The 22,495-nt window shown below is 43.1% G+C and overlaps 10 protein-coding genes and 1 non-coding gene across 11 annotated transcripts; 8 read left to right on the forward strand and 3 right to left on the reverse strand.

Moving 5' to 3' along the window:
- The first annotated feature begins 21 nt into the window (after window positions 1–21).
- Window positions 22–1,312, forward strand: V1512DRAFT_292036 (NADP-dependent oxidoreductase domain-containing protein). The gene is made up of 4 exons (XM_066918281.1): window positions 22–212; window positions 259–420; window positions 470–796; window positions 841–1,312. Exons 1-4 carry the CDS (start codon window positions 42–44, stop codon window positions 1,204–1,206), a joined length of 1,026 nt encoding a protein of 341 aa, XP_066770576.1. The 5' UTR covers window positions 22–41; the 3' UTR covers window positions 1,207–1,312.
- On the reverse strand, window positions 1,203–2,196 carry V1512DRAFT_240707 (uncharacterized protein). The gene is made up of 2 exons (XM_066914234.1): window positions 1,866–2,196; window positions 1,203–1,820 (listed from the first exon to the last, which is right to left on the reverse strand). The coding sequence occupies exons 1-2, from the start codon at window positions 2,090–2,092 to the stop codon at window positions 1,214–1,216; spliced, it is 834 nt and encodes a 277-aa protein (XP_066770577.1). The 5' UTR covers window positions 2,093–2,196; the 3' UTR covers window positions 1,203–1,213.
- A 114-nt stretch (window positions 2,197–2,310) lies between these two features.
- On the forward strand, window positions 2,311–4,191 carry V1512DRAFT_209961 (AFG1-like ATPase-domain-containing protein; the record flags this gene model as incomplete). Its single annotated transcript, XM_066913488.1, has 4 exons — window positions 2,311–2,681; window positions 2,725–2,994; window positions 3,043–3,131; window positions 3,176–4,191. 4 exons carry the CDS (start codon window positions 2,311–2,313, stop codon window positions 4,189–4,191), a joined length of 1,746 nt encoding a protein of 581 aa, XP_066770578.1.
- A 706-nt stretch (window positions 4,192–4,897) lies between these two features.
- On the forward strand, window positions 4,898–6,119 carry V1512DRAFT_240712 (PQ loop repeat-domain-containing protein). The gene is made up of 2 exons (XM_066914235.1): window positions 4,898–5,011; window positions 5,058–6,119. The coding sequence occupies exons 1-2, from the start codon at window positions 4,985–4,987 to the stop codon at window positions 5,865–5,867; spliced, it is 837 nt and encodes a 278-aa protein (XP_066770579.1). The 5' UTR covers window positions 4,898–4,984; the 3' UTR covers window positions 5,868–6,119.
- Window positions 6,120–11,226: 5,107 nt separating this feature from the next.
- On the forward strand, window positions 11,227–11,316 carry V1512DRAFT_t46. The gene has a single exon. It is a non-coding gene; the product is annotated as a tRNA-Lys (tRNA).
- A 19-nt stretch (window positions 11,317–11,335) lies between these two features.
- On the forward strand, window positions 11,336–13,392 carry V1512DRAFT_264884 (glycoside hydrolase superfamily). The gene is made up of 8 exons (XM_066916782.1): window positions 11,336–11,378; window positions 11,426–11,774; window positions 11,825–11,911; window positions 11,961–12,134; window positions 12,178–12,330; window positions 12,379–12,718; window positions 12,760–12,897; window positions 12,947–13,392. Exons 2-8 carry the CDS (start codon window positions 11,701–11,703, stop codon window positions 13,244–13,246), a joined length of 1,266 nt encoding a protein of 421 aa, XP_066770580.1. The 5' UTR covers window positions 11,336–11,378; window positions 11,426–11,700; the 3' UTR covers window positions 13,247–13,392.
- A 17-nt stretch (window positions 13,393–13,409) lies between these two features.
- On the reverse strand, window positions 13,410–14,210 carry V1512DRAFT_209775 (uncharacterized protein; the record flags this gene model as incomplete). The annotated part of the gene is made up of 1 exon (XM_066913479.1): window positions 13,410–14,210. The coding sequence occupies one exon, from the start codon at window positions 14,208–14,210 to the stop codon at window positions 13,410–13,412; it is 801 nt and encodes a 266-aa protein (XP_066770581.1).
- Window positions 14,211–14,940: 730 nt separating this feature from the next.
- V1512DRAFT_209687 (heat shock protein 70 family) lies at window positions 14,941–17,007 on the forward strand (the record flags this gene model as incomplete). The annotated part of the gene is made up of 2 exons (XM_066913475.1): window positions 14,941–15,064; window positions 15,122–17,007. 2 exons carry the CDS (start codon window positions 14,941–14,943, stop codon window positions 17,005–17,007), a joined length of 2,010 nt encoding a protein of 669 aa, XP_066770582.1.
- A 909-nt stretch (window positions 17,008–17,916) lies between these two features.
- Window positions 17,917–19,020, reverse strand: V1512DRAFT_209721 (uncharacterized protein; the record flags this gene model as incomplete). Its single annotated transcript, XM_066913476.1, has 2 exons — window positions 17,917–18,897; window positions 18,943–19,020. The coding sequence occupies 2 exons, from the start codon at window positions 19,018–19,020 to the stop codon at window positions 17,917–17,919; spliced, it is 1,059 nt and encodes a 352-aa protein (XP_066770583.1).
- A 15-nt stretch (window positions 19,021–19,035) lies between these two features.
- Window positions 19,036–20,867, forward strand: V1512DRAFT_264890 (uncharacterized protein). The gene has a single exon (XM_066916783.1). The coding sequence runs from the start codon at window positions 19,165–19,167 to the stop codon at window positions 20,761–20,763; it is 1,599 nt and encodes a 532-aa protein (XP_066770584.1). The 5' UTR covers window positions 19,036–19,164; the 3' UTR covers window positions 20,764–20,867.
- A 376-nt stretch (window positions 20,868–21,243) lies between these two features.
- V1512DRAFT_264893 (uncharacterized protein) lies at window positions 21,244–22,395 on the forward strand. The gene is made up of 5 exons (XM_066916784.1): window positions 21,244–21,449; window positions 21,499–21,540; window positions 21,586–21,639; window positions 21,686–21,748; window positions 21,796–22,395. Exons 1-5 carry the CDS (start codon window positions 21,435–21,437, stop codon window positions 22,045–22,047), a joined length of 426 nt encoding a protein of 141 aa, XP_066770585.1. The 5' UTR covers window positions 21,244–21,434; the 3' UTR covers window positions 22,048–22,395.
- The last annotated feature ends 100 nt before the right edge of the window (window positions 22,396–22,495 follow it).

Consider the following 22,495-nt stretch of genomic DNA (forward strand, 5'->3'; position numbering starts at 1 on the left):
ATGTAGATCGCAATTAGCAATTGATCCAATTGATATTCATTATGGCTGTTTTCGATCCTAAAGATATGGAGTACAGGTTTCTCGGAAACACGGGCATGAAAGTGTCTGTGTTGTCTTACGGAGGTTGGTTGACTGTGAAGGACGATACTGCGAAGGTCACAAAGGAATGTTTTGAGGAAGCCTGGAAACACGGCGTTAACTTCTTTGACACTGTGAGTCAGGCAATTGGTAAACAGATAATTTGTATTGACGAAGTAGGCCGAAAGTTATGGACTTGGGCAATGCGAAACAGTTTTTGGTGATGTATTGGCCGAATTGGGTTGGAACCGATCAGACTATGTCGTCTCGACTAAATTGTATTTTGGATTTGGTGAGACTGGAGTCAATGGTCGAGGTCTTTCTCGCAAACATTTGATTGAGGTTTGTTAATTTCTTCTGCCTATAGTAGCACGAACTTATAAGAATCAAGGGAATGGACAAGTCGCTCAAGAGACTGAAATTGGACTATGTTGATATTGTGTTTGCGCATCGTCCTGATCGCCGTGGAACACCAATGGAAGAGGTTGTTCGTGGGTTCACCCAGATTATTCAAGATGGCAAGGCTTTTTACTGGGGTACATCTGAATGGAGTGCTTTCGAGATCGAGCATGCTCATCACATTGCCGACAAGTACGGTCTGATTGCGCCAGTTGCTGAACAACCAGAATATAACATGCTTAAACGTGATCGGTTTGAGAGCGAGTACTATCCTCTTTACAAGTTGTACAAGTACGGTACTACCATCTGGTCTCCTTTGGTATGCGAGTTGTCTTATGTAGGATGTATGACTGACATAACCAGGCTAGCGGTATACTAACTGGCAAGTACAACGACGGATTTGGTGAAGGCACTCGTCTTGGTGGTAAACCAGAAGGTTATTTGGCCGGGGTCAGAAACATGTTGGAAACTCCGGAAGGAATGGCCAAGATCGAGAAGGTCCGGAAGTTGAGTAGTGTTGCTGCGAAGCTTGGATGCACTGTCGCTCAATTGTCACTTGCGCTTGTGCTCAAGAATCCTAATTCCTCGACCGTCATTCTCGGTGCGTCGAAGGCATCTCAGCTGACTGAGAACTTTGGCGCGCTAAAGGTGTACCGCGAGTTGACTGATGAGATTGTTGCCGAATGCGAGGAAATTCTAGCAAACAAGCCCAACTACGATGTCTATTGATTGAAATCTAATGTTCATATTTAGATAACAATTTAAGATTATGGTACAGTGCTACAGCGCATAATGTTTTCGCATCTGGGGTAGCTGTAGAAATCAAGTCATTGAATGGCACGACCTGTAGGGTAATACGTTCGGCCTCATCGGACGCACCGCCAAACTTACCTTGCAGCTCATTAATCTCAGCCTGCGGCATTACCTTGCGTACGTAAAAAAACTGAAGCTGCTCGTCGCAAAGTCCAGCAGACATATACACTCCGCCGCCAGTAGTGTACAGTGGCTGCAACTCGTGTCGCCCGATTTCGATCCCAGATTCTTCCTTGAGCTCACGCTGGGCCGTAAACGACAATCCGCCAGAGCTGTCTCGCGTATCTGTCGGGTCTAACATTCCGGCCGGGAGTTCAACCGAAGTCATGATCGCACCGGCGATCCGAGGTTGCACAGTTAACACTGCGAATGCTCTCGAGTCGTCAAACCCATCTACAGTTACTGATTCTTCCGGATAAATTAGAACTAAAATCGTGACACTTTGACCACGAAGTAAGACGATTCCCGGTAGGTGCTGACCGGCCTCGTTCTCAACAGTTGCTCGTATTTTGAGAAATCCAAGTTTAGTCCTGATCATGTTTAGTATTACGTACTTCTTTACAACTAAAACTTACTGTTCTTTGCCAAAAAAGTCGGCATCCGTAACGTCGATCTTTTTGAGGAGGTAATATGTCGGAGCAGGTGAGTTTGTGCCTCCAGAGATTGGAGTGGAAGTCAAACTGTTTTGCAATCTCGCGAACCAGCGCACGAACGGCTGAAACGCGCAGATTTGCTCAAATTTGAGTGTTGAAGTCAAATAAGGCGCAATCTCGACCGCGACAGATTTGTACAAAAAGGACATTTGTCCGTGATGGAGGAGGAACGTTATCGAGTCGAGCAAAGATGTGGAGGATCACAAATTCAGGGGTAAACTCGTTATTGTGGTTCAGTGCGTGACACTATTCACAGCATTAGCTTCTGTAATATTGTATCCAAAATAATGAAAACGAGCCGCTTGAAGATGATTAGACGTCTAGACTGCATATGAATGAACGGATATATATGGCTACGGTCAGCGGGATGCAACGGAGCAGTAAAGGGCTTGTTCGGCATGTGCGGACTTTTAGTAGTACTGGTTTGACAATCACAGATCCGCTAGTGCTATACCGGCATTACGTAGATTCGGGCCGGATCCGGCCTGACGAAGCACAGTACAGAGCAGCCCTTGAGTTCCAGAATCTGTACTATCGCGTCAAAGATTATATGCCGAAACCTGATTTTAAACGAAAAATTGAGAAACTAACTCAATTGCTTGAAGAGACAGGACAGCAACAGCCAAAGATATGGTATTCGCCAGAACGAAAGACGCTAGCTTTGATCCAGACCATCACAGATGAGGATGAGATTGCAATGATTGACGCGCCTCGGGGATTATTAGTACACGGAGAAGTGTATGTCTATGCTGTAGCTTGAGGGATACACTGACATCAATAGAGGAAGTGGGAAATCAATGCTGATGGACATGTTTGCAGCATCACTGCCACATGCGTCCAAAAGACGATGGCACTATCACAACTTCATGTTGTCAGTTTATGGTAGAATACACCGCGAGACACAACGAAACATACAGTTGAGCTATATGCCACAAGACTCTGTAAAACAGAAGTTTAAGCTTCAGAATGAATACGTGTTGCTGAAGATCGCTGAAGAACTAGTAGATGAAAGTGCTATTCTGCTCCTGGATGAGTTCATGTTGCCGGATATGTATGCTTTTTGGTATATTATTGTGAGTTACACAGACTGATATATTAGAGCGGCCGCCAAAATAGTGCAGACACTATTTACATTCATATTCAAAATGGGCGGTATTGTTGTTGCTACATCAAACAGGCTTCCAAAGGGTAGAACTGCTTGGTCCCTGGCGATGACTATGCTAACTTTGTAGAGCTTTATTCGGCCGGATTTAACCGGTCCCAATTTGGATCGTTTTACGACATATTACAGTCTCGTTGTGTATCATTCGACATGAGAAGTGGAACCGATTGGCGACAGGTCCTATGTGATGACTCTGCCAGCAAAGAGTCTGTGCGACGGTACTGGTTATCTGGTCAACGGCGTACCGAGTGGAACAAGATGCTTGAAAGTGTGCATGGCGAAGACAAAGGCGTTCCCTTGGAGCTTAAAGTCTACGGTCGAAGTTTGATAGTGCCATGGCAGCAAGACGGGGTCGCGAAGTTTTCGTTTGCGGAGTTGTGCGACGTACCACTAGCAGGAGCTGACTACATTACTATTGCCTCTACATTTCATACCGTGATTTTAGATAACGTCCCAGTGTTACCGTTAATTAAGAAGAACCAAGCCAGAAGACTGATCACCTTATTAGACGCTTTATACGAGTGTCGGGTCAAGCTCATCATACGTGCCGAGGCAAATCCCGATGACTTGTTCTTTCCAGACGAAACGAAATCTACGTCCCGCGAAGAGAGCGTTCTAGATCAAGAAATGTACTCTCGGGTTGATTTGGACTTGTCCAGTCCGTATCGTCCGAACGTATCGCTGTATCAAGATATACATGAAACGCCATCCAAGCCAAAACTAGGTCCTGATTACACCAAAACTTCAGCATTCACAGGTGAAGATGAGCAGTTTGCATTTAAAAGAGCAATTTCGCGACTCAAAGAAATGACTGGCTCGGATGCATGGTGGGCAGGCGAGTGGACGCCAATCGACTCATCGGCGCGCGAATGGGAACGGGTCGAGACTGCTGAACGGGCTCTAGCCAATGACAAGAAGCGTGAGTTTATAAACAACGCAATACCGTTCAGGACATCGCCAGACCCGCCGCCAAAGTTTAGTTTTGTGCATTTTTGGTCGACGGTGGTTTGGGGACCAGGTAAGCGGCAAGACGAGCGTACGCAGCGCTGGCTTCAAGGGTCCGATGTGTTTAAGCGCGATAATTGATAGACATTTGGTTCTGTGCGTCATTTTGGAGAAAAGCTTCAAAAATAATTACAATTTGCCACATACTCACTTTGTTACAGCTATAGCTGTCAAGAACATTAAGCAAGATGTCCAATTGCCAGAAGTTTAGTTATATTTTAACGTCTACGCAAAAATTGCCCAAGCTTGGAATTGCGGGGTTGCATGAGCGGGTCTCGTATGTGTGAGCATTGTATCACCGTATCGTTGCGTCCAGCTTCTGCAGTGGGATCTAAATTCTGTATCTGGCAAAGTTTTCCCGCTTAATCATACGAGAAGTCTTGAATTTGAGCTCTTGTCATTACGCCATTTGCAAAAGGGAAAAGACGCGTAATGATTTGTATAGAGTTTGCTTATTTATATGAGTCACGGCGCTAGTATAGCAGCTTTACCGTGTAGAAGTCAGTGTTTGAAAACGCACCCGAATTATTGTCGCGAACATGCTTGAGTTTTGACAGTTATGCAAAAATAAAGGTGAGACTAATACGTATGTGGCGCTAAATAGACGTTACGCTACCGTACGTCATGTTTAGTGCCTAACTCGTAGCGGTAAGGTTAAGCAGCCTTGTCGCGCCTTAATTTTGTGGCTTGGTGCGAACCGGGACTGTGCGCAGGCGTGCGGGAGATGATAATTTCGACCAAGTATTGGGCGGCAAGAGCGGGACGAAGAAATGACATTCGAGCGACATATATTACCAATTTTTGGCTTATTGCTGTCAGTGTCTACGATATCATATAGCCGACCGTAGTTTCATTCATTGAGAGATGGAAAGTAATGACACCAGAACAACATGACAATACGGTGTGTGTGCTGTTTTTTATCAAGTGTGGTACTAAAATCTTCTTAGATTTCGACCCTATTGGGAACGATGGGAACAGTACTGCTATGCGTGCAACTTATTCCTCAAATCTACACCAATTATCGACGGAAGTCAACTGAGGGCCTGACGGCCGCAATGTTTATTTTGTGGGCCTCTGCCGGAATGCTGTTTGGGATATACTTCATTGTGCAGCGAACTTCAGTCGCGCTCATGGTACAGGCCGAGATTTTTTCATTCCTTTCACTGGTGACGGTCTGCCAGTGCTTATGCTACGGCAACAAGTATTCTTTGCTCAAAGCTAGCACGGTTTGCCTCCTGGTCGCGATGCTATCTGCAGGACTGCAGCTCGCGGTTATCATCCCCTTGCAGAACTCGAACCTATACAAGGACGACCCAAAGCCAACGTGCTGGCCGCTTTTACTGATTGGCACTTTATCTGCGATCTGTGTCTTTGTCGGGCTACTGCCTCCTTATTTTGAACTAGGACATCTTCAAGGCCAGGTAATTGGTATCAACTTTGTGTTTCTTGCCATTGACTCCACCGGTGCAATACTATCGTTCGCCAGCTTGCTCTTTCCTCAGACAGATGCAAATGGCGTCAGGCTCAAGACCGACGTGCTTGGAATGGTGTTGTATTGTCTTGTCGCAACCACAGAGTCTGGTATCATGCTGTCGCACCTCATCTGGCATATCAGGTTTGGTAGGCACAAGCAAGATACTGCAGAGACTTTAAAAAGAAATCTGAGTGAGCCAAAATTTGATCGCTCGTCGACTTTGGTTAAAGCAAACTCAGACGACGTCCTTAGACTATCAAGCACGGGAGGTTCTCCGGTTTGAAGTCGGTGTAGTTTGGCATTTCGGTCTACAAAAGCTTGGGTCGTACACTATTATTCAATAGAAATTGACAAATAAATCAGATCAATTCTAACACAAACCGCAAAATATTACTGCAGCATTGTATTCAAATTTTAAAAACTAGATTGGTGTTTTCATTCGGAGCATAACTTATAGTAGCCAGTTTGGAAGTTTTTACAAACCAAGATAGAGTGTGCTGTATAAGTCGAAACTTCAATTACAAATTGTGATCCCAATCACAGCATTACAGCTCAGAAGTAAAAAAAAAATATTTGCTGTAGCTTCCGCTGAAAATTCTGGCTGTAATGTGGGTTAGATTGTCGTAGAAGAATTGCTCATTTGCAGTACATCTCGCATTTTGACAAAATCTCGCTTCCCAAGTTCTGAACAGCCCCTTTGTGTGCGGCGCGATATTCACAATACTAACGAACAGCTTTTATGTCCTTTTTCCAAGATCACTCTCACAACCTCTGCCTTGCCATTTGCTTTTCTTCTGCCACTAAGAAAATCTGCTTGCTGATCTAACTGATTTTGTATTTATACAATGCTTATTAGGCTTTGTTAAACCAAAGTTTCAGGCAAAAAGATCAGTGCTGAGTCACCAGTCCTCCTCAATTAACACGACATATATAGCCGGTGATTCTATTAAAATGACTGCTGAAAGCCTAATATGTGACACAAGTAATCATATTTGAATAAGAGAATTAAAAAGCAACTGCAGATTATCCCCTCCAATGCATATTGTTTATGAGACTTGCCAGCACAATACTCTTGTTGGCGCTAAACTTTCAGGATCACACCTTTTTGCATGTCATCGTTTAAGAAGCTTATTTGGTTTATACGTGACAAATTTACGAAGTTCAGTCTAAAGTGGTGGACTAGCTACCTAGTTTTGTTATCGCGAAAAAACAATTTGTTGATTTGAACAAATCGTGAAGCAGGCAACTATGACGAGGCACTTGCACCATTCAATAGACTTACTGTCTTTCATCAATTGCGTCTCGCTTAAATTGATGTGCCTAAATTCATTGGTAGCATTTTACATCAACGGCGATTAACAAATCAGCTCTTGGAATTAGCATTAATCCGGATTTACACTGAAGCTGCGTAAATCGCGCTGAGCACTTTGTACCTTTCCCACTATAATGGTCATAGTCTCGTCCTAGAATGCGTCAAATTCTCGGTGTCTAGTATCCTTAACTTTATAATATCGCTGTCACTTTTTAGGCAACGGATTCCAATTTCTGAGGTCCAGAGTTACTACCGGTATTGCTAGCAATTGATGGAGAAATTTTACCAAGATCAAAGACCAATTCTATTCATTTAGCCTAAATAGCCTCAATTCAGCCAGAGCACGAGACGAACATGTTAAGTAGAATGCAGACATGTATAAATTTTAGAGCAAATTTTTGAGCTATAACCGTTGGACGTTGTAGAAGCTGAACTGTCATGGCGTGCTATTTGATCAAATCTGATAGTGATAGTGAAAATAAGCTCCGGATGTGATTTTGATGCTAGCGCATGTTTATGCCAGCACACAATGGTCGCTATAGCTATTGTCATGATTGTTGGCTAGGAGCTCAGTCTTAAACGAACATTCAACTAAGTGGGGTAGCAAGAGTCTTGTTGAAATCATATATTCAGTGGAACTTGCAGATGTGATAAGAAAATTTGTCAGGTCAGCAGGGTAGTTGCTGAAGATCTGTCAATCAGAAGAGCGCCTATGGGACCACTATAAACAATTTGCTCTGTAAGTAGTATCAGCACGCAATTATAGAAGAATCAGAAGACCATCCTGGCGGTTATCAAGACAGACAGTGACATCACTGATAACACGAACAAAGATAGCGCGTGTGCAAGATTGTTTTAGCTAGCTGAGCTAGTGTCAATTTTTAAATTTAAATGAAATATGCAGTTCTGGCTGCTGTGAGAACTTAGCCAGAAAACGAACTATGAATCGGTCAGGACATTGACAGAAACAGCGAAGAAAGAGACTGGGGCATGCTAGTAAAGGTAGTGGATAAAGCTTGCACAGAGAAGACCAGGCAAACAATAGTTCAAAACGCATGCATTATATAGACCTGGCTGATGCATTTTGAATGCATAATAACTCAGCTGCTGAGCGCAAACGAACGCTCTAATGGTATGTCAAAATAGCGGAACCGAGAAGGATTGCTGGTTCAGGAACTATCAATACTAAGAGCATTTACGATAACTTCTGCAGCAGCAATATTATATGCGTAGTCTATCTCAATTAAATATCAGATTTCCGCTCCTGCCAGACAGCATTCAGAAATTTCGGTGTAAATTGGACACACGAGATCCATTACGTACATATAGCACATATATAACGTTAAGAAATTGATGGTAGCAGCAGTTGATACAGCGTTGAGGCAATACAGCAGGATCAGACACAGCAGACAGTAAGGCGGTATAAGTATTTCAGTAACAGCCAGTAACAAGAATAGTCTGTCTGGTTTGGACAAACAGAACGCCGCTGTAGAGAGCACACTCTAAATAACAAGTAATACTTTAAGAAAAAACGCGAACCAGGAAAATCAGCTATATAAGCTATGCCAAACAATCCTAGAAGACATAATGGTCGTGTCGATACAAGCAATACTATCAGTATAGCCAATAGTCAGAGCAGATATAACAAGAGTGGTAGAGTCCGAACTAAGAGGACTGACGACATCGTTGGCACATTCAGCATTTCATCAAATGAAATACATTAGAAGAAAGGCAGAATTAATTGTCGGAAAAGAAATAACAGATCGATCTGACTCGGAATGGACAGAATGGACAGCATAAAAACAGACAGCATAAACTTGATTAGCTAACAAGGCCAATGACAGGAATAGAGGACGAGCAGAATGTACAAAACAGATACAAAACAGATACAAAACAGATACAAAAAAATGGATAACTCAAAACAGTTAAGCACAACAGGAAATATAACTTAGTTCAAGAGAAAGTGAAAAGGTGCAGCCGCAACAGATCAGATAGATAGAACGATTAATGCCTACTAAGCAATCAAATAGGTCAGCGTTACGGACGGCACAAACAGAGGGGGGAAAGTTGCAAAGGGAGAAGAGTTGAAAAGAGCATAGATTTTACAATCGATACCGAAAAAACAAACAGGCAACAAAACAAGACAAACAGAATAGATGGCAGAACTAAAAAAAGAAGGCGTAATATCTAGAACGAGGAGACTAAACAGAATAGAGTTGCAATTCGAATAAGAAGGCCAGATAGAGCTGTAAATACCGAGAGACACACAACAAAGAAGCACTAGACAGAGAAGATACAACAGCAAGCACACATGCAATTGGAAGAAATGCAGAACAGTCGGAACAGACAATACAGACGTGAGACAGAATAGTCAGAACAGAATTGGGTTGACAGACAGACATCAATATAGACAAAACAGACGCCAAGAACAGACACCTCAGACAGCACAGAACAGTCAGACAGCAAGAACAGTCAGGACAGTAGGACAGTATGAACAGTTAAGGCAGAACTTTTAGAACAGAACAGGATAGAGAGACAGGACGGACAGAGAAGACAGAGAGGACAGAGAGGATAGAGAGGATAGAGAGGATAGAGAGGATAGAGAGGATAGATGAACCGCATTATAAGGTGGGGAGAAGGAACGTCTGCAGGTTAAATGAATGGATGACTTTGACATGTGAACTGCTTTGACTGGACTCGATCTGTAGCGAGATAGGAGTGTAGGTTGGTCAGAACCAAAAGCATCGCGATATGGCTTGACATCGTTGCAAATAGATAGGCCCAGGCCGAAAGATGGCCAAAATGTTTACAATTTCACTGCGTTACAAGGATGGACAGGGGCATGAATGGATAAATCAGTAGATCGATTGATCGATTGATCTTGCTATCAGTATTAAGTCACGCTTTTTATAGTAAGTCAGAATTAAAAAAAATTGCGATCTGGGTGTTTGTCTTTGAATGAGGATACTCTGGATGCTTGATGCTAATAAGAGCGATTATGGATGGGCGAAAGATACATATCGACGGTATTTGATGGATGGGCGTGATTAATAGACATGGCAGAGACGCGTCTTGACGCAGGGAAGTGGTGCTTGCGTTCTTGATCTGATGCGGTGGAAGTCATAAGTGAGTAGAACAGTTTGTGGAGTGTCAAGATCCTGGATGGATAAAATTTTTAATGAGATCAGCGAAGATGAGCGTCATGAGTTGGCAGAGTGTTTTGGCAGTGATGATGTGTTGAGAAGGGAGAAGTAACTGGCAGATCGAAAGGCGCGGAGCGGACGTGGCAGGTTTGTGTGACCTTGAGCTCGTTGGTATTATACCAGTTCTGTACTATGCAATCCAAAATAGGGCTAGCACCGCAACTACTGTGATTTTGCTATTGTGGGGTTTATATCTGAAAGACTGTTTAATACTAACCAGCATTTTTTTTTGTCAATCATCACGAGTCAAACTGCTTAAAAGTCTCAAATTTTGTCAAATGCCATCTGCCAAATTAAATTACTGTTTTCAGAATTAATACGGACGAACAACAGATAAAAGCTTTCCCATTGTTATTAAATGAAAGACGACAAAGTAAATTAGGACATTAAGATAGAAACAAAACTTTCAATTTCAATTTTATGTTAGACTTGTCAAAAAAAACTGAAATTTATGAAGAAAAGGATTACTAAGTCGGCATAGAAGATTTCAGGAACAACTGTTGACTAGTTTCTTAATCCGGAAATCATCAGATATGTACTAAACCTATTTGAGGGTAAGCGTTGACGCGTGTTCAAATTGAAGTCTTCTGATGGATAACGACTGACTCAAACTGTTGCTTATTTTAATTGACTGGAATGACAATTGTCTCAGTCACATGAAGTCATTGGTGAGAAGAGGCGTTTTCTTTGTGTTATTGATTTGGCGGGGTATGTGGAATGTACGGCTGAACTAAAAGTTTGTGCTCGGTGCACAAAAGCCCAGAACAAATCCATAAGCTGTTGCCAAATATAGTTTCAAAATCACGAAATTAACATTCTACTAAAATAATTTATTTGTGTCATAGAATTATAAATAATACAAATAAGAAAATAACATCAGCTTAATAAGTGAATAGCCGCTAGTTCTAAGCAATGGAGACCCTTATGACAAAAGAGGAACTGGAAATCATACCTTCTGACAGCGTCAAAATTAAAAAAGTTAATTCTTCATAGCTCGCTTGAAGGATCTATGCAAAACATTACTACTTTAGCTGTTTTGTTTTAATTGATCTGAAAACAATTCGGGTGGGCAAATACTTTAGAAGAAAGGTACATAGAAACCCAGAAATTTTTAAAATTTGAGATTAGCCTTGCTAGCTCAATTGGCAGAGCGTGAGACTCTTAAGAATTACTTAGTTGTAATCTCAAGGTTGGGGGTTCGACCCCCCCGTGAGGCTTTATTTTTTTAAAATTTCTACATATCTTTGGGTTAGGGCTATGCGATTGGAATTGGAATGTGGGTACGTACACCTTGCATTAAATGATAAGGTTTACTTAATAGTACCTGAATTCTATTACCATTTTAGTTTAGACCATTAACATAGACTTTCACGCTAGTATTTTGTGAACAGCGCTAGTCAGTGTTCATCCCGTCATTTGAATGATGCACGTGCATAACCGTAAACGTTTGTTGAACTGTGCACGTTTGGATTCTGACGACGGATTCGAACATCGCACCGGTCGCGTCTCAAATCTCTTATCGTCCTTTCTTCTCTCTTTCTATCTTGTGTTTTTGTATTTAAGAAACAGTCATTCTTTATTGTTAATACACTGAAATAATAATGCTGTCTAGTTTAATTAGTCTCATTACTTTCATTACAATAGCACTCGCTTTGCCTGTTCAAAATGAGGCACAGTATGTGTTCAATTCGGTGTAGTTGCACTATTTACTGACTCTTGTTTAAGGCCAACTCGTCGCTGGCTTAACTTTGGTTATGGACTTGGTGATAAAGTGAGAGGAGTCAATTTGGGTGGTTGGTTCGTCCTTGAACCGTATGTTTTGCTGTTCGGACCATGTTTGGTAACTGTCTGACCTTTTAAGATACATTAATTTGTCTTTATTTGAACAATTCGACCCTGCTGATACTCCTGTTGATGAATATCACTTCTGTCAGCTATTAGGAAAAGATGCTTGTCTTGCTCAGCTCCAAAATCATTGGGCTACTTGGATGACTGCTGATGATTTTGCCCAAATGCAAGCAGCAGGCCTGAATCAGTACGTTCACTCCTTCTAGTTTGAGAATATATTAATAAATTAGCGTTCGTATTCCAATTGGATATTGGGCATTCCAACTTAAGGATGATGACCCATATGTCCAAGGCCAGGTTCAGTATCTTGAACAAGCCTTGAACTGGTGTCGACAATATAATCTCCGCGCCTGGATTGACCTTCACGGCGCACCTGGGTCGCAGTAAGTCAAGTCACCTAAGTCGCTACTTTGCGCTCTAATAAATTACAGGAACGGCTTTGATAACTCCGGATTGAGAGATTCTTACGACTGGCAACTTGAGGAAAACATTCAGTTGACTCAGAGTGTTATCTCGCAAATCATGGCCACGTATGCTGCTACTCAATGGAACGACGTCGTTGTTGCTATTCAACCAGTTAACGAACCTCTTGGACCCAGACTCGATCAGCAGCAAATCATGGATTACTATGGTTACTCTTACAACGCGCTACGCGTCGACGCAGGGTCAGACATCATGCTTGCCATTCATGACGCGTTTTATGACTACTCAACCTGGAATGGGTTCATGCCGTATCCCGAATATTTCCATGTTATGTTGGACCATCATGCTGTAAGTTTACTTTGCATTATAATTTCTAATCTGATTGTAAGTACCAAGTTTTCTCTCCTGGTGAGCTTTCTCGTAACCAGGGTGATCACATTTCTGCTGCATGTGGCCAGGGCCAAGCCATTAAAGGCAATAGTCTTTGGACAATTATTGGTGAATGGAGTGCTGCTCTAACTGACTGCGTAAGTTTTATTATTGTTTGTTGCTGAGCAGGTCTCATTATTCCTAAAGACAAAATGGCTTAATGGAGTCGGCACCGGAGCCAGATACGACAATTCGTTTCCAAACTCATTCTACATTGGATCTTGCGCAAACGAAGACAATTTTGCCGCGTGGTCTGACTCAGATAAAGTCAACGTAAGACAGTACATTGAAGCTCAGTTAGATGCGTACGAGCAGGGTCTCGGCTGGATATTCTGGTGCTGGAAAACCGAAGCGTCTTTAGCGTGGAACTTCCAGTTTTTGATCCAGAATGGGCTTATGCCACAGCCGCTGGACAACCGCCAATTTCCTAATCAGTGCGGATTCTGATTAGTGTACGTGCTTGTATTTTTGGGGTTTGACGATTCTGTCGCTTTGTTGAGCCTTGGATTGTATTGTAGGTTTTGGATGGACCGAAAAAGACCAGTTTTCAATATTAGATATTTTGTAACAAACTAACGCCAACCCGATGCAAATTACATGTAGAAAACAGTTATTGCCGCCTGCCGACAACACTCGTATTACTTGAAACTCCGTTGGTGGGTTCAGGTACATCGTCAACCAATCTCCATCGACCAGACCACAGCCGTTCTAAAGCCATCGCGATATCTGCAGGCTGTGGAGGTCTGCGGTCGTTATACCGTTCATTCAAGCGATCTCTGTCGTGCGACTTGACAAGCGCAGCAGCAAATTGTTCATCTGAATTGCCACCTGCAAAAAACCATTTAGATTTTACGCCTTGTGTCGCACCACCGCCTAGCCCTACTGAAGCAGCAACAACACGAACACGAACACGTTCTAGTGACTCGACGACTGGATCGCGATAACGCTTAACGTTTTTGAGTTCTTTAGAAAGAGCGTCAACGTGCTCACCGCCTCGCCTTGTAGTGCGCCGTCGAGACTCTTCTTCCTCTGGCTCAAGACCAACCCGTCTTAACCATATGCGTTGCTGGGTACGACTACCGCTTGCAGCAGCAGCAGCAGCAGCTATGTCTGCAAGTGAAGTGGCACCATTGACCGGAAACGAGCCTGCACTTGCTACTGCAGCCACTGCGGCAGCAGCGGCGGCCTCTGCTGCCGCCGAAGCTTCTGCATCTGTAATTATTGTACGCCTTGTGAACGTAGGAGGTGAACTAGGGGTGTGACTGTCGTTTGAAGTGGAGATTGAAGTCGCCCTACTGTCGTCGATGAATCTGGACTGAACAGGTGCGTTCGAATCGACACTGTCCGGAGTCGCAGCATCTGCAGTCTCAGGTAAATCACGGGCTTTTGCAATGATTGGTGCATTTTTCATTGATGAAGTGTCTGACGTTGGGGCAGAAGATGATGATATTTTCGGATCGGTCGTCTGTGCAAGAGCAGCCGAAACGCGTTGATCTGCGTCTTTCATTTCTCTGCCTAAAGCTGACCTCGGAGTGACCTTAATGGACAAAACATCATCGCCACTGTTGTCGCTTTCGTTGCTTGCATCTTCAAAGTCTTCTGATTTAGTCTTGATGGCGGGCTTCTTTGACGTAAGATTTGCTTTGGAATTTGTTCGCTTTGCAAGAGCAAGCGAACTTCCAGCACGACGAGACGCAGCAAATGAATCAGTTGATTTTGACTTCTTCAGCAAAGCTACTTCATCTGCCTGAGTGAGCTTCCCTAGTTTACTCAGTCCCTTGCCATAAGATAGATTACGCGTATGTGGATGTTGGCGGGTGTTTGAGGCAGTAACAACAAAATGCTTCGACGAGTTTCGTTTTAATGTAGCAGAGGTCGCCGTTGCCTTCTGAGTTCGTTCGTCCATTGTTTGACTGAGTGTTGGCCAAAAAAAAATGGGAACGATCAAACTGATGAATTCAGGTGAGCCGCTGGAGTAATTAGCATTACATAATTATAAGGGTAAGGGCTATGGAACTATGTCGAAGTTTTGACAGTTAGCACAACGGGAAAAGCCACTGTGGCCTCTTTTGATGGGCCGCGCTATAAAACGACGACCCCTTCGCTCTCTCTTCTGTTTGATCAAGTTCACCATCTTTACTATGGCGCGATTGTATTCAAAGACACTTATTTCATGGTCAGTCCTGATCTATGCATTTGTTCTTGTCGCGGCTCCTTTTATCTTTAAAGGAGTTCAGGCAGACGATGTCGAATCATACGGAACAGGTGAGAAGAATCACGAGAATATAAGTGTGATCTTTCAATTGTGCTAACAGTTCATAGTCATTGGTATTGATCTAGGCACAACCTATTCTTGCGTCGGTGTCATGAAATCAGGTAGAGTCGAGATCCTTACAAACGATCAAGGGAACCGTATTACACCGTCGTACGTCGCTTTCACATCTGAGGAGAGACTGGTGGGTGATGCCGCAAAGAATCAGGCCGCTTCAAACCCTACAAACACAATTTTTGACATCAAGAGACTCATTGGACGTAAGTTTGATGACAAGGATGTTCAGGCAGATATGAAGCATTTCCCATTCACTGTCAAGTCAAAGGAGAACAAGCCCGTCGTTAAAGTTACTGTTGCTGATGAAGAGAAAACTTTCACACCTGAAGAAATTTCGGGAATGATTCTTGGAAAGATGAAGGAGATTGCTGAATCGTACTTGGGCAAGAAAGTTACTCATGCAGTTGTCACTGTTCCTGCTTATTTCAACGATGCTCAGCGTCAAGCTACCAAAGATGCTGGAACTATTTCCGGCTTGAACGTCCTTAGAATTGTTAACGAGCCTACTGCTGCAGCCATTGCCTATGGTCTTGACAAAGGTGAAGGTGAGCGTCAAATTATCGTTTACGATCTCGGTGGTGGTACTTTTGATGTGTCGCTTCTGTCGATTGAGTCTGGTGTGTTTGAAGTTCTTGCGACTGCTGGTGACACTCATCTTGGTGGTGAGGATTTCGATAACAGAGTCATCCGTCACTTCACTAAGATCTTCAACAAGAAGAACAATGTTGATATTACTACGAACCCCAAGTCTTTGGGCAAGCTTAAGCGTGAAGTCGAGAAGGCCAAGCGTACTTTGTCCTCGCAAATGTCTGTTAGAATAGAAATCGAGGCATTCCATGATGGCATTGATTTCTCTGAGACTTTGACCCGTGCCAAGTTCGAAGAAATCAACTACGATTTGTTCAAGAAGACAATCAAGCCTGTCGAGCAAGTGTTGAAGGATGCCGGCCTCAAGAAAACCGAAATTGACGACATTGTCCTTGTTGGTGGGTCAACTAGAATTCCCAAGGTTCAGCAGTTGTTGGAAGAGTACTTTGACGGTAAGAAGCCCTCTAAAGGTATTAACCCTGACGAGGCTGTTGCATATGGTGCTGCTGTCCAGGGTGGAATTTTGTCTGGTGAGGAAGGTGTTGAGGACATTGTGTTGCTCGATGTCAACCCACTTACTCTTGGAATCGAGACTACTGGTGGAGTAATGACCAAGTTGATTAACCGAAACACGGCCATTCCTACACGTAAGTCGCAAATTTTCTCGACTGCGGCCGACAATCAGCCTGTTGTTTTGATTCAGGTCTATGAAGGTGAGCGCACGCTCTGCAAGGACAACAACTTGTTGGGCAAGTTCGAGCTTACTGGTATTCCACCTTCGCCCCGCGGTGTTCCTCAAATTGAGGTGTCGTTCGAGCTTGATGCAAACGGAATCTTGAAGGTTTCCGCGACTGACAAGGGTACTGGAAAGTCTGAGAGCATTACAATCACGAACGACAAGGGCCGTCTGACCAAAGAAGAGATCGACCGGATGGTGGAGGAGGCTGAGAAGTATGCCGAGCAGGACCAGGAGCTTCGTGAGAAGATTGAAGCCCGAAACTCGCTAGAGAATTATGCCGCCTCGCTCAAGAATCAGGTTAATGATGACACTGAGACCGGACTCGGTAGCAAGATCTCGGAGGAGGACAAGGAGACATTGGTTGATGCGGTTAAGGAAGTTCTTGACTGGTTAGACGAGAACGCAGCGACTGCGTCGAAAGAGGACTTTGACGAGCAGCGGGAGAAGTTGTCATCAACTGCTTATCCAATCACGTCCAAGTTGTACTCTGGCGGCGCACCTGGATCCGGTGATGAGTTTGATGAGGACATGCCGGATCACGATGAGCTGTAGTTCTATATAATTTTAGGATTGTACATATAGTTATATGATAATGAGATTTGAGTAAATTATGTGATAAGTTATGCGAACCAGTCAACTGAGTCTGATATGCGGCTTTTTGGTTTTCTTAGATCGCAGTGAATTCAAAAGTCGCGGGGAATTTGCGCAAAAAATGTTCGTTTAGAAGGAATATGGCATTCACATGACGCAAAAGCCTGAGCGCGTTAGAATCCATTTGATAATGACCGGAACGGTTATTAGAATGCTGATTTGTATATATTTCTCGCTAGGCTTTCCGTGACTGATTATATCACACACTTGATCTCTGAAAACTAAAAAAAAGTTGTCTTCAGACTAGTGTTTCAATCACTGCAGCTTATGGTGGGAAGAAGTGTTGAACTTGAACTCAGTTTCCCATTTCAGTTCTGCTTGCGTTTTTAAGCGGCCAGCTTTGAGAAGACTCAATCACACAAACTCAGCGATAAGCTTAAAATATATCTTATAGCGGCGCTCCAAGCTTTGAAGACAGTCAATTCCATGGCTCAACGTCAGCGTCGACAGGACTTGCGACGATGATAATAGGCAGTAGTTGTGAATTAACCGCAAATTGTAAATGACTTGAAGTCTCTAATATGCTGATGCGTGTATTTTCGGTTCTCTATAAACCAACATAACGAAAATAACAAACAGAAGTTATGAAGTGCACCAATAGATATCTGTTGACAAAGTCTCTGGCATATTTGTAAAATACATAGTAGGGTTATTACGGATTGATCCCAGACTGATAATTTTTGAGCCCAAACTACTGGCGAGTAACTGCTCGCATCTAAAAGTCTAGCAAGCTTCCATCAAGGACTGGCTTAGATATATGAAGGACGTGCCTGGCCACACAAGTAAAATCAGCATTTACCCATTTGTAGCTTATTCAATAACGATCCTGCTGTTGCCGTTCCTCAAGACGAAGTTGAGCGTCTTCAAAGCAGACACATCATCTTGTGCTCGAATAATTGTGTCTTCTGGAAGAATTGTACTGTGCCTGCTCGCGGCCGCGTCGCAGATAGCTTTCCATAGAGGTTCGCAGACTTGGTCGGGGAATGGCGAGACTTTAACCGGAACTCTCAAATTAAGCAATTCTGTATCAAATTTGTATCTAAGAATGATGGCATATCGAATACTGAACTCACGCGACTCGATTGAAAACGCATTGATGCCGACGTTCGGACCGTCCGGATAAGATGACGACGGTGAAAACGGCATCGTGAACGCAAACTCAAGGCCATCGTTGGCTTTTTGCCAAAACTCCGTCCCTAAAATTGTGTCTGTCTTTGTCGGTTCCTTGCTGTCGCCAATATAAAGTTCACGCACGAGCATAAGCTTGATCTCGATTGTCTTTCGCGTATAAGAATGCTCTGTGACGTGGGTATGCAGTTTGACCACGTCACCAGGGCCGAACCAGTCTGACGATAAGCGGCCTCTAATTTCGCGCGATCCACAATAGTTTGAAAACGCAACCTCAATTCTATTTAAATTGAGACGTTTGGAGGAGTAATTCATGATTGAGACCGGGCGCGAAAGTTTGAGCGCGGGATAAGAGTCTGATTCGACTGTCAGTTCAAGCGTGTATTCCATCTTTACATAATCTGGATCGTTGATACTTGATGGCAAGTCTGCTCCGTCGTAATTTAGACTGTACAAAAACGGCAAATCCAGGGCCAGATATTCAGAGCCGTACTTTTGCTCGGTGAATAGAACAACCGCAGCGTACGACGTTTCAAATTTCGTTGACCGGCCCATACGTCGGAATATTTCGTCATTGCGCAAAAGTTTTAGACTGACAGACCTCACTTTGAACGGCAGCCCGGCAGTTCGCGACCTAAGTTCAACAATACCTGCAATTGCCGGCTGGAAGAGTTAGTGATTTGTCATAATGTATGTAAGCAAACGCACATCTGTGTCGGCAATTCCAGGATATCCAGTCACAAAATCGGAATTTGGCAGCGGTTGAATGCTGGGCCTGACAGCCATCGCAAGATGTTGATTGATATATACAACAACACCGAGAGTCAGGAGTTCATGGGGTTCGTGAACATGTATAGCCCTAACCCTATATAGTTTTTGTTTAGGATGTAGATCAGAGGTGGTACAAGAATATGGAGCAGTTGAAGTGCGATGAGTGAGAATCAGATTGGTGGAATTCCGCGCAGTTTCAGTGAATGGTGCAATTGGATGGTGAATAGGTTTGATACACTGTACGAATCATTACGTCGTGATCTTCATAGCATATATTATAATGAGCCAGGAGAACAAGAGATACATGAACAGCCGGAAGTACCAATAGCGCCAGGAGGAAGGGAAGAAACGAATGACGAAACGGGTAAAGAGGAATTTCAATTCCTAACGGAACAAAGTAATGAGCCTGAGGAATCACATATACGACAGTTAGATCATGTGGGTACAATGTCAAAACCAGAAATTGCACCTTACGGCACGTATTTACCCAACAATAATGCTTCAATAGACGGTACTGCTTCGGTTGGCGACAACGGCAAGGTAGTAAGAAAGAGAAGACTTACTGAGCAGTTACGTCGGCGACGACAGGCAGAGCTGAGGTTTGGAGCATCACGATATCAGACGCCGTCACTGATGAAAATGACTGATTCTGGCGCTGTAAGTCTGGCGAGTGTGTATCCAGTTTATTCCGCGTCTAGAATTACAAAATACAAAAGCCCCTTCAAGAAACTTGGCAGCGGCGAAAGACTACGGACGACGCTTGTGGCTTATGGAGCAGACTCGATGCGTGACTCTGCCCGATTGACTAGTGTCCGGAACAGACTGATGAACGGGCTGAAAGGGACGATGATTGATAATGGGTCGCCTGCGGTTCCTACGCCGAAAGTTCGGCGGAATCGGTCGCTACGCATAACGGAGTCACAGAGTGTGGATGAGTTGCTAAGACAACTTATTAGCGAAGGCAACGCGACTGATTTTCCATCATGGAAAGCGATTCAACAGCGGCGGGCTGAGCGAGCGAAGGCGATTGAGGAGATGCGTCGGCCAAGGAAGGAGTTAATCATTCCACTGTCTGTGATGCAGCAGCGAAAGGTTGATGACGCAATGCATATCAGAGACGGTTCGCGAACGTTGTGTTCTGCGTTTAGGATTGATATTTCTGCCGGAGACATTCAAACGCTTGGAGACAGGCGGTGGTTGAATGATAATGTAATTGATTTTTATCTAGCACTGGTTACTCAACGGAGTAAAGACAAGCGTGCAAATGATAGGACTTATCCGCGGTCGTTTGCGTGGACAACGCATTTTTACACAACGCTGTCGAGCAAAGGATATCCAGGTGTTGCACGATGGGGAAAGCGCAAGCAGCTTGCATTAGCAGACACAGACTACCTTTTTGTGCCGATTAACGTACATAGCACTCATTGGTGTGTCAGCGTTGTCAATTTTCTCAAGAAGCGGTTTGAGTACTACGACTCGTTAGGTGGCGGGCCTGGTAACGCGTTTAGATATTTGCGTGAATATGTCATCAACGAGGCTGCGACCCAAAACGCCATGATCAATGATGTTGCTGGGTGGAGCGAGTATGTGTCTAAGGACTCGCCGATGCAAGAAAATGGATACGACTGTGGTGTATTTACATGTAAGACTGTTGAGGTTCTGGCGCGAGACGGGCCGTTGTCGTTTTCTCAGCGGGACATGCCTATTCTGAGACGACGCATGGCTTATGAGATATTAGAGGCCAAGCTTTTAAGCTGATTGTATAGTACAATGTATATTAAAGCTACACTATGTGAATGAGCAAGCATGATGTTCAGTTGTAGTATTTTAAGTTTATAATAATATATGTATGTGTACAATGATGACCCAAACGCCGAAGTATGACAACAATAACGCATAAACATAAGAAGCACCTGGATTCTTGAATCAAGAAGTCAAGACATGATATTAAGTGATTGGTTCATTTGCCCGGTCTGGATTGTTCTGACTGGGAAAGTTGAGATGAGAGACGTCATTGGTGGCATTGTTGAATCTCTATAAGCGCCATAACTATCGACAAATTGCGGGTCTTCCAGATTTTGAGGATAAAGAGCGACAATTCTAAATGTCGAGGTCAATTCAGACTGTTTTTTGACTGGGCCGACACTTGACCATGCTTGAGAGTTGGTCTCGTTATTAAGCTGGACCGGGATTTGTGGTTTAGGCTGTTCAGATTGTTGTTGATGTTGTTGTTGTTGAGGTGGGATGAGCAGAGTTTCATTCTTCTCTACTCTAAAACGTGAGCACATGCTATCAAAGTTTCTCTTTGTTGATCGAGGCATTTTGTCTTGTTGTTGTTGTTGTTGACGTTGTGGTGAAGTGAATTCTTTGGAGTTGGTGAAGAATCTGTCGCCGCACTGACGCAGTTTTGAAACAACAAATGCAATAAAATGTCAAGGAATTTTGTATGTGAGGTCTAAATTGATTTATAATGAAGTAAATAATAAAAAATAGATTGGAACAAATAGAAGAAGTACGGCGAATCCAGCTCCGAAGGTTAGTTCTAACAGTTTGAATGAGAGGAAGTGACTAATTAAGCAGACTGAAGCAGCTAAACAAGCATTGAGAGCCTTTTACTGTGATTTATGTCAAAAAGTAGGTATTGTGTTGTATTCTGCCCTGTACGTACTCAATTGAATAGGGATATAGTCGAATGGATGAATATGAGACTCATACAAATAGTTATGAGCATCAGCATAGAAAGGTTGGTGAATTGGATAGTGCAGTCCAACTATATTAACACGAATAAAGAGATATAATGAACTACGTCATATGCAACGTGACAATTCAAGTACAGCACAACGAAGAGAAAAAGAAGAAAAAGAATCAGGAATGAGAACGATATCGATTGAGAGCAAGAGTAATACTAAGAATGCTGGATTTAAATCGATTGGAAAGTTCAAGAAGATTGGAGTCAAAGCAGTTCAATCAAATGAAAGCAGTGACAGTGCAACAGAAGATGAATACGATCACTATAATCCAAGGAATCCGACAAGTGATTAAAATGTCCTAATTAGGAACTGTTAAGTGGTATTTAAATACCATTTAAACCGCGCTTTGAAACGCCCCGATGAGTTCATTGTGCATACATACGCCTCTCACCAATCAGATGAAGCCGCACCAAATGAAGCGGCTCGGATGGCTCTATTCCGAATCCCGGTATTTTCGTGATTATTTTGATTGAATTATCATTTTATTGTGATGATTTGTGTTTATATTAATCGGATATATGTGTATATATGTGGATGTATATGGGTATAATGTGGTACATAATACATGGGACAAATAGATGCTCATCTCTATAACCAATGACATAAATGGACCAAAATGCATGAACCAACTCAATTGACTCAATATGACTTGATTTAAATAAAAAAATAAAAAAAACTGTTTATTTTCATTTAAATCTCTAGCTGTCTTATATTTTGTTCTGTTCTAGTCTCTCATTTAG

This window comes from Lipomyces arxii, assembly GCF_038497795.1.
Source record: "Lipomyces arxii strain Phaff 12-163 unplaced genomic scaffold V1512scaffold_12, whole genome shotgun sequence".
Classification (NCBI taxonomy): Eukaryota; Fungi; Ascomycota; class Lipomycetes; order Lipomycetales; family Lipomycetaceae; genus Lipomyces; species Lipomyces arxii.